At 41.9% G+C, this 19,128-nt stretch overlaps 3 protein-coding genes across 4 annotated transcripts in view; all 3 read right to left on the reverse strand.

Annotated features, from left to right (window-relative positions):
- Window positions 1–10,651, reverse strand: part of ptprnb (protein tyrosine phosphatase receptor type Nb) — a 45,325-nt gene extending 34,674 nt beyond the window's left edge. For both annotated transcript variants that reach the window (XM_087836071.1, XM_087836068.1), the window contains exon 1: window positions 10,570–10,651. In XM_087836071.1, the coding sequence (XP_087692197.1) occupies window positions 10,570–10,651 (82 nt within the window). The remainder of the gene's footprint in view (window positions 1–10,569) is intronic.
- LOC148096156 (uncharacterized) lies at window positions 3,106–3,852 on the reverse strand. Its single transcript, XM_087836218.1, has one exon. It carries the CDS (start codon window positions 3,850–3,852, stop codon window positions 3,106–3,108), a length of 747 nt encoding a protein of 248 aa, XP_087692344.1.
- A 1,353-nt stretch (window positions 10,652–12,004) lies between the features above and the next one.
- The window catches only part of dnpep (aspartyl aminopeptidase), a 15,814-nt gene continuing 8,690 nt past the window's right edge, over window positions 12,005–19,128 (reverse strand). Inside the window, exons 8-15 of the mRNA XM_087836510.1 lie at window positions 18,973–19,080; window positions 16,639–16,716; window positions 16,129–16,209; window positions 15,680–15,840; window positions 15,512–15,551; window positions 15,318–15,419; window positions 14,288–14,455; window positions 12,005–13,393 (exon numbers count right to left, since the gene is read on the reverse strand). Of these exons, the coding sequence (XP_087692636.1) occupies window positions 13,343–13,393; window positions 14,288–14,455; window positions 15,318–15,419; window positions 15,512–15,551; window positions 15,680–15,840; window positions 16,129–16,209; window positions 16,639–16,716; window positions 18,973–19,080 (789 nt within the window). The 3' untranslated portion in view covers window positions 12,005–13,342. The remainder of the gene's footprint in view (window positions 13,394–14,287; window positions 14,456–15,317; window positions 15,420–15,511; window positions 15,552–15,679; window positions 15,841–16,128; window positions 16,210–16,638; window positions 16,717–18,972; window positions 19,081–19,128) is intronic.

Genomic DNA, 19,128 nt, shown 5'->3' on the forward strand with positions numbered 1-19,128 from the left:
TCTCCAGGGAAACTCCTTGTTTCTCTGGCAAACTTCTCCCCTTAGCTCACATTAATTAAACAGAGTACATGCTGTGTAAAGTCGCCGTCTGGCTTTCTACCCTACATCACATAGTATCTCTCCTCCGAGGCCACATACAGTTCCGGCTCCATCTTGGCATCTGTACAGGAGCGCAGCCATCAGAACCAAAGCCCCTTTCTGATCAGCTAATTTCCAAAGAACACACTAGAAACCACACAGCTATCTGTGGTTTCCCTGGTGGGTGAGGACGAAATGCATTCATGTGAGTTTTGATCTGTTCCACAAGAAATCATTTGCTCTCACATCTGGAAGCAACTCAAGAAAACAAACAACCATAGAAAACAACATCAAAACAACCCAGTTCAAATAATGATGGTTGGGGAAAACAGTATCACAGTGTCACAGTATGATGGCAGAAAACTGCACTGTAGATGGGCATCTCAGCAAACCATTCAATGCTGATTAACTGCCGGCTGAATGTTTTTTCTCAATGTCTCATCTTCGTTTGAGAAAAAAGGTCCAAAATGTTAGAAAGGTGACGTTAATCTCTGTTGGACATAAAATGATCTTTTTATCGATTCAAGCAAAATAAAACAAAGCATTCACACCTGTGAACAAGACATCTGACAAAGAATTTACCCCTCTGAGCTCTGAGGCCTATTTCTTCATTTCTGACTGACTGACACTGAACTACACCTAAAGTTTATAAAGGTGATTATAATCAGGAGACCTGTGAGGAAGATTAACTCTAACAGATGATTTTCTATAAACTGGTTCTTATATAGTGCCTTTTACTCCACTGAGCACTCAAAGCACTCACTTGCCTCATTAGCCCATTCATACAAGCACTTTTTTCTATGCGCAAATGCTTCTTATCCAACATTCACACACCAATGGATGCATCGGAGAGCAACTTGGGGTTAGTATCTTGCCCAAGGATATTAATTGGAAAGTTGTCAGTAACATGATTGGGTATAAAAAGAGCATCTTAGAGAGGCAGAGTTTCTCAGAAGTAAAGATAGGCAGAGGTTCACCAATCTGCAAAAAACCCAAAGCAAACAAAACAAAAACAAAAGCAGGAAATTTTGGAGCAGTTTGCACATCTGGAAAGGCACCATCAATGCTGAAAGGTATAAACATATGTTCCCGTCCAGTCAATGTCTTTTTTAGAGAAGGCCTTACATATCTCACCAAGACAATGCTTAGCAACCTACTACAGGGTGGGCCATTTATATGGATACACCGTAATAACATGGGAATGGTTGGTGATATTAAAGTCCTGTTTATGGCACATTAGTATATGTGAGGGGGCAAACTCCTCAAGATGGGTGGTGACCATGGTGGCCATTTAGAAGTTGGCCATCTTGGATACAACTTTTGTTTTTTTAATAGGAAGAGGGCCATATGACACATCAAACTTATTGGTAATGTCACAAGAAAAACAATGGTGTGCTTGGTTTCAGCGTAGCTTTATTCTTTCATGAATTATTTACAAGTTTTTGACCACTTGTAAAATGTGTTCAATGTGCTGCCCATTGTGTTGGATTGTCAATGCAACCCTCTTCTCCCACTCTTCACATACTGATAGCAACACCGCAGGAGAAATGCCAGCACAGGCATCCAGTATCCGTAGTTTCAGGTGCTGCACATCTCGTATCTTCACACCATAGACAATTGCCTTCAGATGACCCCAAAGATAAAAGTCTAAGGGGGTCAGATCGGGAGACCTTGGGGGCCATTCAACTGGCCCATGACGACCAATCCACTTTCAAGGAAACTGTTCATCTAGGAATGCTCGGACCTGGCACCCATAATGTGGTGGTGCACCATCTTGCTGGAAAAACTCAGGGAACGTGCCAGCTTCAGTGCATAAAGAGGGAAACACATCATCATGTAGCAATTTCAAATATCCAGTGGCCTTGAGGTTTCCATTGATGAAGAGTGGACCCACTATCGTTGTACCCCATATACCACACCAAACCATCACTTTTGTTGTTCCAACAGTCTTGAAGGGATCCATCCAATGTGGGTTAGTGTCAGACCAATAGCGATGGTTTTCTTTGTTAACTTCACCATTCACATAAAAGTTTGCCTCATCACTGAACAAAATCTTCTGCGTGAACTGAGGGTCCTGTTCCAATTTTTGTTTTGCCCATTCTGCAAATTCTGTGCGCCGATCTGGGTCATCCTTGTTGAGATGCTGCAGTAGCTGGAGTTTGTAAGGGTGCCATTTGTGAGTAGCTAATATCCGCCGAAGGGATGTTCAACTAATGCCACTCTCCAGTGACATGTGGTGAGTGCTATGCTGTGGGCTCTTGTTGAATGAAGCTAAGACAGTGTGGCGGGGCGTGGCCTGCGGTGCCGCGCAGAGGAGGCGGGCGCACCTGTACGGCATCCGCAATCACACCCCGCCGACTTAAATATTGTACTGGGTCCTGTGGTGGGTTGTTGTTGTTAATGTTGAGCGGGCAGCGGGAGAGCTGCAGCTCTGTGAACATTGTGAACAGCAACCGTGAGAGCCAATAAAGTATGCTGCAAAGCATGAATTTGCACCCGGGTCTGCCGTGGTTGTTTACAGACAGCCACTGATGTTTCTTCATTAGTGACAGTTTTCTTGCGTCCACATTTTGGCAAATCCAACACTGAACCAGTTTCACGAAACTTAGCAAGCAGTTTGCTAACTGTAGCATGGGAGATGGGTGGTCTCGTAGGGTGTCTTGCATTGAAATCTGCTGCAATGACCCGGTTACTACGTTCAACAGATATCAACACAATTTCGATCCGCTCCTCACGTGTTAACCTCTTTGACATGTCAATGGCTGTGAACAAAGAGAAACTTGTAAATAACTCATGAAAGAATGAAGTTACGTTGAAACCAAGCACACCATTGTTTTTCTTGTGACATTACCAATAGGTTTGATGTGTCACATGGCCCTCTTCCTATTGAAAAAACAAAAGTTGTATCCAAGATGGCCGACTTCTAAATGGCCACCATGGTCACCACCCATCTTGAGGAGTTTGCCCCCTCACATATACTAATGTGCCACAAACAGGATTTTAATATCACCAATTATTCCCATTTTATTACGGTGTTTCAGCCAGCAGAGGACTGCACCCTGCTGTTGGTGCCTGAGCCAAACCTCTGTGCTGCTCAGCTCCAGTCAGCGTCAACTTTGCCAGAGGTCCGCGCGCCTGCAGCGTCACCCACGCCTGCAGCAGCCTCATCATCCGCTTTGCTTGCAGCAGCCTCATCATCCACTTCGCCTGCAGCAGCAGCTTCATCCACACCGCCTGCAGCAGCAGCTTCATCCACGCCGCCTGCAGCAGCAGCTTCATCCGCTTCGCCTGGTCCAGCCTCCGCATCAGCTTCATCCACTTTGCCTGGTCCAGCCTCCGCTTCAGCTTCATCCGCTTCGCCTGGTCCAGCCTCCACTTTAGCTTCTTCAGCTTCGCCTGGCTCTGCAGTTGTTGCACCGCCGACCAAGGTACGTCCAGTACCTCAGCATTGCTGGCCACTTTCTGGGCCAACAGCCGGACATCATCACCGCTCCGGACTGGCTTCGTCTGCGTCGCCGCTGCTGCCGTCCGCACGGTCGGCCCCCTGAACTGTTTACCCGTCGCCGCTGTTGCCGTCCGCACGGTCGGCCCCCAGAATTGTTTGCCCGTCACCGCCGTTGCCGTCCACACGGTCGGCCCCCAGAACTGTTTGCCCATCGCCACCGCTGCCTTTCGCACGATCGGCCTCCGGAACTGAACTGTTTTGGCTTCCTGTGCTGTCGGCCTCCGGGTCGGCCCCCTGAACTGTGTGTTGGGTTTGTTTTTCTTGACCATCGGGGGTTTTGGTTTGTTTTCTTATTCTCTTGTAGCGCTTGTATTGGTGATGGTGGTGATGATAATGATGATGATTATTATTAGAGTTTCATGTTTCTGTTTATCCGTGTTTAAGGAATTGTGGTCCCATGTTTTGTTTGAGTTCCATGTGTTATATTCTGCCTCTCAGTCTGCATCTTTGTTTAGTGGTTTATTGTTTCCTGTTTTATTTTGAAGGATTGTGTCTTATGTTAGTGTGTCCGGCTTCGCTCCCCTGTCTTGTTAGCCCTAATCTCTCCCAGCTGTGTCTCCCTCCTGTTTTCCATTCCCTTGATTACTGCCGTGTGTATATAAGCCCTGTGTTTCCTTTGTTCCCTGTCACGTTGTTAACGTCTGTTCATCCTCATACCACCCTGTGTGGTCTCTTTGCCTGCCTGCTAGTTTATTTGCGATCCAGACTAGTTAGTTCTTTGTTCAGTCTGCAATCCCACAATAAAGCCGAGGGTTTTGAGTTCACCTGTGCCTCCGTGAGTCCTGCTCTTGGATCCACTTTTCCTGCCTGCCTTTACACAGCCATGACATTCAGAATTGATCTTCAAATTTTACTCAATTAAATTGGACTTAAATCTAAGCTTCAGCTTAAAGACTTTTACTAAATTATGCTATAAATACTATAAGCATACTATAAATTTAACCAACCCTGGAGGTGTAAGGTGAGAACATGGCTCATCGTGGAGGGCATCGCAGTAATAATACTAATTTCAAAGCAGCAGTAATTAGAAAAATCAACACAAAAATGCGGCTTTACTAAAACATCATATGAAAGGCTGTGGATCTACTGAACTCCAGCCTCTCATCACCATCATCATCATCAGAGTGTCCATACTTTGCTTTTATCGTCCATTAGCCGGCTGTCAGACTGGATGAATTCAGTGTCGTTTTCATAATGGAGCTTCTGGCATTTGTGGCCGCTGCGGTGTGAGTGTGAACTCGTCCTCTGCTCTGCAGGCTGACAGGGTGGGATATTTAAGGTGGAATGAGTCAGCCTGGATGAAGCAGAGCAAACCTGAGGGCTGCTGCTGACCGGCAGCAGTGGAAGCCAGGTTGAGACCCTTCTCGGCTCCGTCGACCTGTGAACTTTTACACCGGCTCGCACTGATCCCTCTGACTGGAGCTCGCGGCGCCACATTTTAAAGGAAAGATTTACTGACAGTTTGAATAAAATCCAGTGAAAACAAGCAGAAAAATGCCTCCTTCTTACAAGCAGGGTGTGTGAAACAAAATCTGGCTCATATAGTTGGAAGCAAAATTATTCAACCCCTACTGCATATTAGCTTTATTGGTATAAATTACAATAATTGAGCTGTTTGTATGAATCCAATTACCTAAGAGTGGTTTAAATGTCTTTATTAAACCAATATTAAAAGGGTGTTTTTTCCCAAATTGAACATGATACTTTTACTGAATACTGCAGCCACAAAACTGCTTCAACTGACTTGACAAGTGTTATTAATCCTTTGCTGAGCTTCAACCTGCTCCAAACATGCTGGGTTGCCAGAACATCTATTGGCAGTGTTCCCTAGGAATTTCAGACCATTCCTCATTGGAAAAGGCTTCCAGTTCTGTCACATCCTTCTTCAAATCCAAACCAGAGATTTTCTATGCAAGATGTAAGTCATGCCTCCACAGTAGACACTCTGAAATATTCCAGGGCTTCATCTGCAACCAGTTCTTGATGGATTTCGAGGTAAGCTTGGGGTAAATCGACACTCGAGCTTGAGCTCTGATGGTGTGATGTTTTCTTTCAGAAACTCATGTTGGGTGCTACATGACAGGAGCAAAGTGGCACTGAGCCAGCACCATGCTTTACTGCAGAGGGAAAGCTCTTCATTCTTCCTCTTTTGATATACTGCAGAGACACACAAAGCTATTGCAACACTTCACTGGCTTATCCAGATGGTTCAGTTCAATTCAGTTTTATTCATGTAGCACCAAATCACAACAGCAGTCACCTCAACACACTTTATATTGTAAGTTAAAGACCCTATAATATTAGAGTGAAAACCCCAACAATCAGATGACCTTCTATGAGCAAGCACTTGACGCGACTGGGAAGAAAAAACTACCTTTTAACAGGAAGACATAGAGATCTTTAGCATGTAGTGAGCACCTTACTGTATGAACTGAAACCTGCTGCCACAGAGTCCAATTGAAAGTTTTTTTGTAGTAACGTGGAGGTTTTGGTGATCTGCCAGTGATAACTTCCTCTCTCTGCCTAATTTGAGTGGTGCAGCCACAGTAACTCTGACTTTAAGTCTGCAAACTATAATTCCAGCAGTATCTCTGAAAACATTCAGTGTCTTTGCTATTTTATTTCTGCTCTTGTTTGTGCAATGCACAGTTTTCTTCTAACTGTTTGAACCTCTTGTCTGTCAAATGCATATAGAAGTACATTTAATACCATCCATCCATCCTCTGCTGCTTATTCAGATCTGGATCATGGGGCTAACTGTGTAAACAGAGATGCCACTCCCAAGCTACCTCCTACAGCTGTTCTGGGGGGACACCGAAGCTTTATAATTAGGTGTAAATAATTAAAACCTTTACCACATGTGACTCTGCAGGAGTATATTTATGATTATCTGGTACATTTTCATTACAAGAATACCCTTTTTTGTTACAGGTACGAAGCTACAGAGCTAAAATAACTGCCATTGTTTACTTTTTTAAATTACTAACAAAATGGAAGTAGAGTGAAAAATCTATCATCATGTTTATTTTCATACAGAGTACCTTTGTAATAATGTTGAAGTCCAGGCTCTGGGGAGGCCAATCCATGACTGATAGAGTTCCACTGTGTGTTTTTCTATCCAGGGATGATTTTACTGCATTGGCAGTGTGTTTGGGATCATTGTCAGGCTGAAAGATGAAGCTGTTGACAATCAGATGCTTTCCAGACGATGGATCAAAATGTCAAATCTCAAACTTGGATTCATCACCCCATCAGACTTGTTTCCACTGATTTTCAGTCCAGTTCTTGTGTAATTTTCATACCTCAGCCTTTTCTTCCTGTTTCCCTTCCATAAGAAAGCTTCCTGACAGTCGCCCTTCCACTGAGACCATTTCTGATGATGCTTCAGTGAACAGTTATGTTTTCTAAGGACACATTGCTCACCATGCTGATATATGCCAGGTTTTCAGCTAATAGCTCTTTGGGAATCACTTTTTTGTGACAGGCTGCCAGTAACAAAGAGTCTAAAGATACAATTTAAATGATCTGTTATGTGTGGACACAACATTGGTTCATCCCTTGAATTAAGAAGGTGCCAGTTAATACGCGCATGCTACAACATACACATTATGTTTTCTTTTCTAACTGAAGAAAGAGTCACTAACAACAATATTGAAATTTACGTTTAAATCATAGCTCATTGCATCCATGCACAGCACCACTCATCGTTGTCTACAAACTTTTTAGAAAAATCTATAAAACCACAACATAAATCCATCAACTCAACAGATCCCTTCAGGAACATCACACAGCATTTAGGATCTCTGCAGGGGTATGTGTCATGAGTCAAACTGCATGATGTCCTTTTCCTGGATTATGAGAAGATAAATAAGCCTGCGGACGGTGAGATGAGAAAGGTTTAACATTCTGCGCTGCTCTCTGCCCGCGGAGCTCAAACACTGCGTCGTGTTTAGTGCATCAAACAAACGGCGAGCAGTTGTAATTACAGCAAGCAGACGGAGCTGACGGAGGGGTTGGTTATGAGTCATAACTGTCAGAATGAGCTGTTTTTAAAGCTGCTTTATGTACAGATTTTATTTACGGTTCAGCGTCTACCTGACCAAAATACTCCAGCACTAGTTTTGAAAATGTTTGAATGAAGCTTTCGGTTGTTATTCGTTTGTGATCAGACACAAAGAGGCCTGAGCTCAGGAAGCTCAAAATGCTCCTACAAGAGCACATTTCATAGAGTTGTTTTTGTTTGGAGCCAATTTATGGACATCTGTCTATCTTTTAGGGGTGTCCATCATTTCTCTGGTCCTATTGAGTTTCCCAGTTGTCGACATCAGTGACGACAGATATGACAATGATTAAGTCAGAAACAACACGAAAATCAGGCACTGGAGTGGAAGCGGGTTGCAAGGCGATTTGCAGTGACTGCACATAGGGTAAAGCAGCTTAATTGGCAGGTTTTTGAGTGGTTCTTAAATGAGAAGCACAGGAAGCAAGATTGGAACTTTGCATCATCCATCCATCCTGACCTATTCAAAGTTGGATCGTGGTGGCAGCAGGCTAAGCAGCTATTCCATTTTTTTCTTTTTCAGCAACACCTTCCACTTCCTCCTAAGGGGTCTTGGGGTATTCCCAGACAAGGTGAGATATATAATCTCCTCATCGAGGTCTGAGCTGTGCCTGGAAAACCTCCAAAAGGAGGCTCCCAAGAGGCATTATAAATAAATCCCAGAACCACCTACACTGACTGATTCTGACACAAGTAGCAAAGTAGCAGCCTGAGCTCCTCACCCTGCCTCTTAAGGGAAAACCCAGTGAGCCTATGGAGGGAGCTCATTTCAGCCACAATCATTTGTATCCATAGTCACCACTCAGAGCTCGTGACCATTGGTTGTGGTAGGAGCGCAGATTGACCAGTAAATCTAAAAACAACACCCACGCCTGTATTACCACAGATGAAGCCCTAATCTACCTGTCAACCTCCACCCGTCCATCACTAATGAATATGGCACATACCATTAGCAGCAGATAATGGGTGCTGTCTCACACTCACAAATATAAAATATTACCATGCAAACTACAATAAATAAACACTCGGTTAATGTTACCCTCCCGTAACTAATAGAAGACGCTCGTGTCCAAACACGGCGACATACCAATGCTATTCCACTGTTTTTCACCACATTAGCACCACGCCAGCTAACATTAGGTTTTTTGCTAATTCCCAGATAGACACTGCTGTGTCATGAACATGTTACTCAACCAAACAGTCAATAAACACGTTTTTTTTTTCATTTATTCATTTTTCAACCAAAATGGTTTTCACCTCTAGTTTTACTTACCTATACAAACCCTGGTATCCACGACACACTTCATCAACATTTAATTTAATAGTTATTTTATACTTTTACTGAAACTTTACAGGAAAAATGCTACCTGGGCTACTTTTGCACTTATATTTAATTAGGCTGTGCCTGTGGGTATAATGCTGCTGGCACCTTGTTTCATTAGATTTATATTTCAAATTAGGAAGTGTATCATCTATTTATTTATTTATTCCTGCCTCGTCCCCTCTGCTGCTGGAACAATGGGAATTTCTGAACTCTGGGACTAATAAAGGCTATCTCATCTTATCTTATCTGCTTCACTAGCTCATTGGAAAAGAAGGATGGAAAATATGTAATTATCACACATTTTCTTGAAATGTTGTTATATAATTTTGAGGCCACATATTGCTGCTGCAATGACTACTTACTCGTGACAGGTTTGTTTCCATGTCCACGAACTGAATATAATCCCTGCCTTAAGCTCAGTCAGTAAAACTCTGGCTGAACAGAAAGCGGTAAAGAAAAATAGGATCTGCAGGCTCGCTTTGATGGTTTCCTGTACGTTTATGCACATTACTGACTTCATAATGTCTGATCTTAAGTCCTAAATGCTTTTAAAGACATCATTTTCTTCATGAAACACATCTTTATAGATCACAGTGCAAACAGCCTGAGCACCTGCAGGTGCTGCAGTCTGGATATGAATGTTTCTGACTGCTGCTTTATTAGATTCATGCTCAGCTTAATAAAACAGGCAGCAAACGTCTTGTCCATTTGGCTCTTTTTAAACTGCTCTGTTAGCAGACTGTGTGAACTCCTGCTGTTGCTATTTTTCACACTGTGGCAGTCACTCTACTTTGCATTTACAAGTCAGATGTTCGGCGTAGCCAAAACAAATTTCCACATAAAGACAATGAAGGGTGTTTTGATCCGGCTTTTAGCTCCTCTGGATTCTCATGGATCTTGCTCAAAGGGCCCCTGCATGAAAATAACTCCCTGTCAGTTTCTACATCATCATCATGTTGGCTCCTTGTGAAGGCGAATTAACTGTGAACCAAAACAAACCAACCCAGCCCTCGCCCCTCCCTCTCTCTCTGCCTCTTCTGCTGCTGCTGCTGCTGTTTTGGCTCTGTTTGTTTGTGATCAACAAAATGATTCATCTGAGCGCTCAGACACATCCGAGCCGACCCCTGGTCACAGCTTTTGCGTCACTCACGCAATTTAGCACCGAGGTAAACACCTCAGAGGCGGACAAACGGAAATGCAAGAACAGGCACTTCATGTGTTATTTCTATTCACTTTCTGCACTTTTTTATGCAGGAGTGTCAAAGCCGAGCAAAACTCACTGAATCCAGATTATATTCAACCGTATTTGAAAAACATCCAGTAGAGACAACGAGCAACTTTCACAAACCCCGCTGTGAATTTGAGTAAACGCCGAAGAAAATAGGTTTTACACTCTTTAAAATATTTTTGCAAAGAAAGTGAAACGTGAGCACAAAGTGCAGCGAGGCGGCTCAGTGCTGCGGTCACTAACAGCGGGGAGCTCCTCTTCGGGGAAATCGTGATTTACGCACCGCGCGTCGCAGGGTGGACAGATCCACTTTATTAAGAGGGAAGTGAATCTGTCTCCATCACATCGCGTCAGATCCACGTCCACTCTCTTACCGTGTCGGGCGGCCGAGCACAGCCGGCAAGAGGCGGTGAGGAGGAGGAGGCACAGAGCTGCCCAGAGCCGCGGTGACCGCATGGTACATCCAACATCCATCGGAGCGAGGAGGGGAGAGCCGCCGCCGCCGCTGCGCTTCTACCAGCTCTCCATGTCTGAGGAGAAGCTGCTGCTGGAGGAGGGATGGAGAGGAAGTGTGAGGCTGAGAGACAGAGACGCAGAGAGAAAGAGAGAGAGAGAGAGCGCGAGGAGGGATGGGTGGATAATCCGAGCCACAGGAGGCGCTAAACTGTAAAAACTAAAGGAAACATCATTAAAAGCGTCATGAAATCCAGAGTTTAAGTAGAAACAGCAGACGTAAAACTGCAAGAGGTGTCCGTAATATTTAGAAAATGTGCAAATTAGATGCATAATAAAAAAAAATACAGGACGACTTAGTGGGGCTAACGTCATCCTCTCTGACACTCTGTTTTTAAAACACACGCAAGTGTTTGCCATAGCCTGTATATAAAAGATGGACGTGGCCACCGTGACATCAAATGTGGCTGTTTTGAACTAAATTTTTAAGCTTTAATTATGTTTTAAGCCGTTTTTTTGTTGTCTTTTTTTAATGTCACCATAAGTGACCATATTTGGACAAGCAGGTGCAGTGCTACGTTATTAAAATAAAGCTTGGTTAGCAAGGTGCCCACTCCACATCACATCTTCGATTTCCACGATCCTGCCTGACCTTCACAGCACTATTCACACACTCGTCCTTCAGAGTTACCCCTACTTCTCTTTTCTTTGTACTATCAATCACATCACAAGTGATTGTTTTAAAATCATTTAATCAAGGGCTAAAGTTTCTATCCAGAGCTTTTAAGGCTCATTTGCAAAAATATGTGATCGGTTTTAAAGTTATCTGAGCCACTTGAGATGCTTAAGAGTTAGAAAAACACATAAATGCATAAACACTGAAAATATCCTCCTCTGTGTACCATGCATGTATTCGTTTGATCAAACTTGTTAAAATTATAAGTTTAAAAAGCTTTGAAATTGTAATATTCAACAAAACGACAATAAAAACAATAAACTTATTCAATATGTTTTAACCAGCAGCCACAATTCTTTCTAATTTCACTTATTTCAGCGTTCTTGCTTGTTTTTCACCTAAGTTTTGTAAATTCAGGTGATTCATTTTGATGAATTCCCCAACAGGATTGTAATCGACTTTCTAACAGAGCCCGCGAGACTAAAAGCAGGATTAAGGAGTGCCTTCTTCTTCTTGCTGCATCTTGATATGGCTCATAAGTCCTCCTCATCCTGCCAAGAAACTGTCCGGCACTTGGCAGAGCGGCACATCCAGCTCCTCGCTGCATTTTATTAAAACAGAGGAGGTGAAATTAAATTACTGCAGCCTCTCCTGCAGCATGAAACGTTCACATTTACCTCCACTCCGTGTTTACCGACACCACCAACAAGAAAATAATAAAAACAGGGCGAGACAGAAGGGATTTTAAACATTTTTTTAAAGTTTCTTCTACACAATTTCATTTTACAAGAAAGACATGAGGTCTTGAAGTAGTGCAGCTTTTTCGTCCGATATAATCGAACACAATAATCACAGCAAGATCAGATTTAAAACCTAGAATCATCCACACCCAAGAAAAGACATTTTTATAAAAGGATTCAACCCACTCTCACTCCCACTCGATCACCTCAGAATCAGCTCATTTTATATAAAGTACAGTAACTTCAGTATATTTAATGTTACAGGCCCCTCGACGTGCATCGTGGCATTATTTTTCCAGCATTTTTGATCTGTTCAAATTTCACAAGAACATATACACATTTAAGCTCTGCTCAAAACTGCAACAGAGCCAAATATACACCCAAAATCCAGTATCCCTGGGAAGCTCCAATCTAATTTAAATTGGTGACAAACATAAATAACATGTAAACGTGGTCAGGTGAGTCTGAGGTACCGGTGGGAACATCTGGTTCATATTTGGTTGATTTTATATCGCTAAGAGAGGACCACTGATCTCGATGCACTGAAAGTTAATTTGTCGTATTATTATATTTCTAAATCATTATACACAACATGTGAACTTCATGCGTCTCTGTTGGCATGTCGAAGTGTTCTTGGGCAAGACACTGAATCTCAAACTGCTCCCACACAGTACTGGAGTGTAAGTGTGTGAGATGGTGAAAAAGTGCTTAAAGGGGAGAGAATAAACCAATGTATGAATGCAGCTTAGAGTGTTAAAAGTTATTTCAACTGCAGAAGGAATCACGACTAGAAGATAAGCCTGGTATCCAAGTGTAAGGATCCTAGAACTTCTTTTTTTAACAGGCCGCCTGTCACGCATGGTGATGATGTCCCTTGAAAGTTTACCCAAAGCGCACATTTGAAAGTTTTCTCCAGTGAATCATCAGAAAACAGGTCAATAGAAACAAGATTTACTCTTCAGATTTACACCCACTCAAAGTGCCACAAACTGATTTGGCTGCAGTTTTTATGTGTACTTGAAGCTATGAAAGATCCAAAACACTAAAATACTGGTTGAATTTTGCCTGGTTTCATTAAATATACTAAAGTTACTATACTTTAAGAAAGTGTTGATTCTGAGGGGGTCAGGTTATTTTAAAAGATACGTTTTTTTTGGCATTTAAATCACAAACAAAGCACTGCAGATTTGCAGAAGATTTTAAAATAATGCAGTGGTTCACTGACAATGACATGTCTGTATAATCCTTTATTCAAGATCAGCTGTGGCTGTCCCAGCTCTAGTCAACGACCAGCGTGCTCCTCACGGTGGGAAACAACTCGAAGAAACCCTGCAGAAGCGAGAAGAAGCAGAAAACAGGAAGTGACAGCAAAGTTTAATATCACTAAGATTTTTTAAAGTAGATGAAAAAGCACAATAACAGGTAAAAATATAACCTAAAAAAAACTCGGTCAAATGCCAGCAATGAGATCACTTAATTTGATTCTTATGCCACAGCTGGACGGTTCAAACCTGACATATTCTGACTAGAACTGTGATAAACGGATATTTCGTTGACAGCTCAGGCGCTCATGACTATTTTTCCTCAGTAATTTAGGAGTTGACAAGTAGAAATACATTAGTAAAGCACCATGGAGGTTCTCAAAATATTAACAATGCAAAGAGGAATGTAAGTTTATAAAATGTTCAACAATTGGCTTATACAGGCTTAAAAATGACTGAACAGCCCCCAGATTGAGAGCCTTGGTTTGAACAGACAGAAAGATAAAAAAATTTGCATACAGCACTTTTCCAAACTCAAATAAACAACAGCAAATAAAACATGGCATAATTAATAAAAAAAGGTTTAAATCAATTTAATAAAATATGTTAAAGTGTTATTTAAGCAACTTTCAAAAGTAGCTGCAGACTTACGACAAAGTACTTAAACAATGATAAGAACAATTAAAGTCAGTTGTGTTTTACCATGTAACCATCACTTTTGGTATTTATACTTCATTAATCACGTCCTTTATAGAAAACAAATTTACAAGGACATGAATTAGGGGAGACACACAAATCTTACCTAAGCAACAGAGGATGTTTGGATCAAACTGCTGATGAAGCTGTCAGCTCTAGCAGGAAATCCAAACTTTATGAAGCTATTATGTGTGTGAATTCAAAAGTAAAACCAGCTGGTCTATTAATTAGCTCTACATAATTCACACCTAATTTGAGCTATTACCTTGAAAAGGGTGGTGCTCTGTAGGACACTGGATGTACAGCACATCTCCCTGATGGAGTGCATGGAGAGCTGCGGGGAGCCGATGTCCGCCACGGGGATGCCGAGACGGGCCGCCAGGATGGGACCGATTGTGGTTCCACAGGGGCTGTCGTTACGGACCATCACGTCCTACAAGAAGACCAACAGGAACTCTCAGACTATTAAGTTAGAGTAAAAATAAAAACTGCCTCTAGTGGGTATTAAGAGGCACTGCAGGTCTAGGAGCAAGGAAAGGTGAAACGAGTTATATATATATATATATATATATATATATATATATATATATATATACACACATAACAACAAAGTGCAGTAATAACGCTCATGAATTGAAATGAGAATAGTGTAAATAAATTTGGTGTGACCACCTTTATTCTTCAGCACAGTCTGAACTCTCTTACTCAAGATTTCTTGTCATTTCTTTAAGTAATCGATAGTTTTATATTCCTGCCAAGTCTTCTTTTGTCCTCCAATTCTCCAGTTTCCTCAGATTTTTTTTTAGTGTGTACTTATATGTCAAGTTTTCAGCTAATAGCTCTTTAGGAATCACCTTGTTGGTACAAAAATATTATTTTATGTCTGTCAAACTGTGTTAATTTTGGTATTTCATAGATTCAAATAAAGAAAGGAGAACACATGATGTGCTTTTCGATCCATTTGTCACATTTTATTTTATTGTTTAAATCGAACCTGATGCTGCCACATAGTCTCTTCTTCACAGTGAGGAATACAGCTTATTAACGTAACACTAGTATCCATTGGTATCAGTACTGGAACTGGAGAAGCTGGATCTTTGCAACTAATTCCAGGACATGACATGTAAACATCTGGAAAAGTGCTTTTACATAAATACTGATATCACAGAAAAGAAGATGAGTTCTTCATGATTTACAGTGACATAAACGCCGCCGTTTTAATTCCTGTTTCTTAACTTTTACTGCAAACAGTCTTCTGCAATCACACAAATGCCATCACTCAGTTCTCAATTTACCTGCAGCGGCACGTTGACCTTGCTGGCGACCTCTCTGACAACGGAGGCGGTGACAGCCGTAGTTGCGTAACGCTGGTTGCTGTTGAACTTGATTACCGGGCCCTGAAACAAAAGAAGAAAAAAAAAAAAATCACACAGGAAATCAACCACCTGATGAGTCTCCTAAACTTTAAATAGCAATTAAATTGACTCACCTTGTGAAAAGCCGGCCGGTGGTTCTCCTCATGTTTCTCCCTGAGAGGAAACGAAATTAAAAACATATCAAACTAGAATACAAATGAAGACCGGCGATTACAGGTTCTTTCTCGAATGACCGTGTAGTGCAAATGTCTGAGAGCATGTAATCTCATGCTGATACTGACTGGTAGTTGGGGTGCACGGCGTGCGCCATGTCAGCGCTGATCATGAAGGAGAGCGGCGCCGCCTGCTGGAAGGCGGTGAGGTTGGAGGGGGAGGAGGCGAGGCGGCTGAGAATGAGCTCTGTCAGGTTGGACTGAGCGCCCTGAGCGCTCCCTGATCCCACCTACAGGAAACAGGCCACACTGTAAAAAATACACCCAGGTAGTTTCACCTGCAGGCGATGACATCATTCTTCATCGCTCTGCTGGTTGTTTTCATGTATTTTCACGTGAGATATCCAGAGCAAACAGCAGCTTCGCATCACCTCAGAATCACCTGCATAGGAGCTTTTAATTATTATTATTATTACTATTTAATTATGAGACACTAAAGCTGCTGTTTGCCTGCTTCTCTGGTATCCTGGCTGCCCCACACTGGCCCATTCTCCTCTCTAAAAGCTTGGTGGACTCACCTCCTCGTTGTCGTACAGAGTGATCATACGGACGTTGGGATCTTTAGCCAGAGAGTCTGCTGTGCAGGACTCCATCAGCCCCTGAGCAAGAAAGAGGAAGTGAGGACTGAGAAACGTGGCTCGGTGTGATTAAAAACCTCCGTCTGCTTTGTGAGATATGTGAGAGAGTCTTTGTGAGGAAGAAATTAGCACGAGTTCATTTAACTGAATCCCAGCTTAATGCAGGTTATTTACATTTTCATGCAGAGCATTCAAATGTTCAAGCTTTTAAAGTAAATCTTTCCATTATTTTTAAACTAAACAACAGAACAAAACACATTTGCTGCATTTAACGGTGAAGAACTATAAATAAACTGAAAATATACATATAAATGTTTTTTTCAAGCTCAGGGGAGGCAGTGGGAACAAAATGAAAGACACAAGAAGAAAAAGAGAAATAAATCCTTTTTCTTTTTCTGGCCTGGTAGTAAAAGTGAAATTGTGCTTGCAGCAGGTGGAAAAGCGACTGACCCGCAGGGCGCAGTAGCAGCTGTGCAGGTTGTCCAGACGAGGAGAGTAAATGAACTCCTCGTACACGCCTCCTAAAGCCTGCAGAGACAAGAGAGGAAGCCACCGACTCATGTTTTGTTACTAGACTTACAGAACATAAACGGTCAGATTTAAAAAAAACCTTTCAACTCTGTTCAATCTCATATACATAACTCACACTAGTGTGGCATTTTTATTTTCTTTAAGTGGATATACTTCATTTAGAGCTGTGTACACAGTCATCAGTGCTTAAACAGCTTTTTTGATGATTAAAGAGCACAAGAACAGAAGGTGACCTGTTATTGAGAGAAAAATAAACTAATGGTGCCAATATAATACGAGAGAAATATATAAATAAATATCACTAATAATGAAATAAAACAAGGATGTTTCCGGGACATTATGTTTCCTCTAATTTATCCTCCTGGAGCATTTTTCTTTCCATTACAAAGACTCTGTAAGTACCATCATAACTCTCCACTGTTTCAAATATAGTCACCAACGCTGCACAAATTTTACTCCAGCAAGTAGTCCCTACCAAACATGCCTGGAATAAGTGAGCAGAATGAGAGTCTGCCCTTTCGACCTTCTTTCATAAAACTGTTGAGGAGTTTCATTTAAACCGAGGCTGGAAGTCTCACAGAGTCCTCGAGGTGAAAAACAGAGTGTGAGGAGAAGCTCCTGTATGCCTTATAGTGTGTTTGAATCTGGAAGACTGCTTTCTCTCATCTGATCAATATCACTAACATTAGAAATCCTGTCTCAGAGTGATGCTGAAAAAAATAACTGGTACATTTATTACTTCATTGTAACATCTTATCATTATGAAGCTGTTCTAAAAGCTCTCTGAAAAGTCTCCGGTTGATCCCAAACACATCAAAGAACTGAATTTAAAGTCCTTCTCCTCACACACACTACTCTGAAAAACCTCGAGTCCCCATCATTTCTTTACATTTTGCTTCCAGACTTTGCTGTAATTTTGAAAGTGCTTGTAAGCGACAATTCTCCCAAATTTCTGAAGCTCTTTCAAAGTGTTTCTTTGGACAGTGGCTGCTTTTTCAGTCCAGTCGTTGTACCTAACCATTTTTAGTTAATCCTTAACGCTGACCTATGAATCATTCAAGCATGAAAACGGTACCTTACTCAATTATCAACTTAGCAAAGAACCAATTTTGAATTGTATCTTCATGCAGAAAAACACAATTTGTTACCATTTCTTTAGTTGAACCTATGAAAAATCCCAAACACAACACAGTTTGACAGACATAAAATAGTATTTTTCACCAGCGAGGTGATTCCCAAAGAGCGGTTAGCTAAAAACTTGGTGTCTCTCAGCATGATGTGCAGTGTGTCCTTAAAAAAAAAATTGAGGGACCCGGACAAGTGGAGGACCAAAAAAAAAAAAAAAAAAAAAAAGTGGACTATTTCTGCATGCTTCAATAAATTGCTGCGCGCATTTCATACGTTCTTAGCAAAAATATAAAGATACAAGGGGTGACTCAAGACTTTTGCACAGTACTGTACTAATCCCTGAATAGTCAGAGCCCATCATTTCTTGTCTAAACTGCATCACATCAACAGAGCACTTCGCTTTCAGACTGCAGGCTTACTTGTAGTTCCTGTATATTTAAAAGTAGAATGGGAGGCAGAGCCTTCAGCTTTTAGGCCCCTCTTCACTGGAATAAGCTCCCAGTTTGGACTCAGGAGACAGACACCATCTCTACTTTTAAGATTAGGCTTACACTTAAAAGCTTCTCTCTCTCTCTATGGGTAGGTCTTTACAGTATGAAGCACACTGCTGAGAACCGGTGCTCTAAAAACTATACTCAAATTAATCTAACTTACTGGAATAAAATCAGAGCCAGAAGCTCCATCTCAACTTGTTTTATTCACACATCTGAAATGAAACCTGACATAAGATGTTTTAGAGTTTTAGTCACTTTAAGTTTCTCTGAAATGCCTGCAGAGTCAATCTGAGCTAACTGTGCAGACATCGCTCTCCTTCCTTTGTTGTGACAGATACTTAAGCCTACTAATGCAATTGATGGCATTTTCAAGCTAAATCTTGAGTGCGCCCAAGCCTCAGTCTGCCTTCATTTATCAGTTTGTCCACATTTCTCTTCATGCTGGTTCTTCTTGGCAGCCAAACACATGATCATTTTGGATCTACTGACCTGATTCAAACAAACTGCATGTGTTTGTCTTGGATTCTTTGCCAGCTGTCATAAAACTGATTAAACTAAAGACATCGGCCGACCTCCTGGGATCATCACTGCATTGAAAGTGACAGGAAGTCAATGGTTTACTCGGACTCACCGCAGGCTGCGTGTCAGCCAGACACAGCTCAAAGTCCAGCAGAGCTTCTGGCTCGACTCCCAGCTCCGAGCACAGCACCTTCACCAGCGCCGGGTGGTGTTTCTCCGCCTGAGGAGGGGACACAAAGCACAATGCAGCATCTTTAAGACTCATGTT

Source organism: Neolamprologus brichardi, chromosome 23 (assembly GCF_056152115.1).
Source record: "Neolamprologus brichardi isolate AB-2024 chromosome 23, ASM5615211v1, whole genome shotgun sequence".
NCBI classification, from domain to species: domain Eukaryota; kingdom Metazoa; phylum Chordata; class Actinopteri; order Cichliformes; family Cichlidae; genus Neolamprologus; species Neolamprologus brichardi.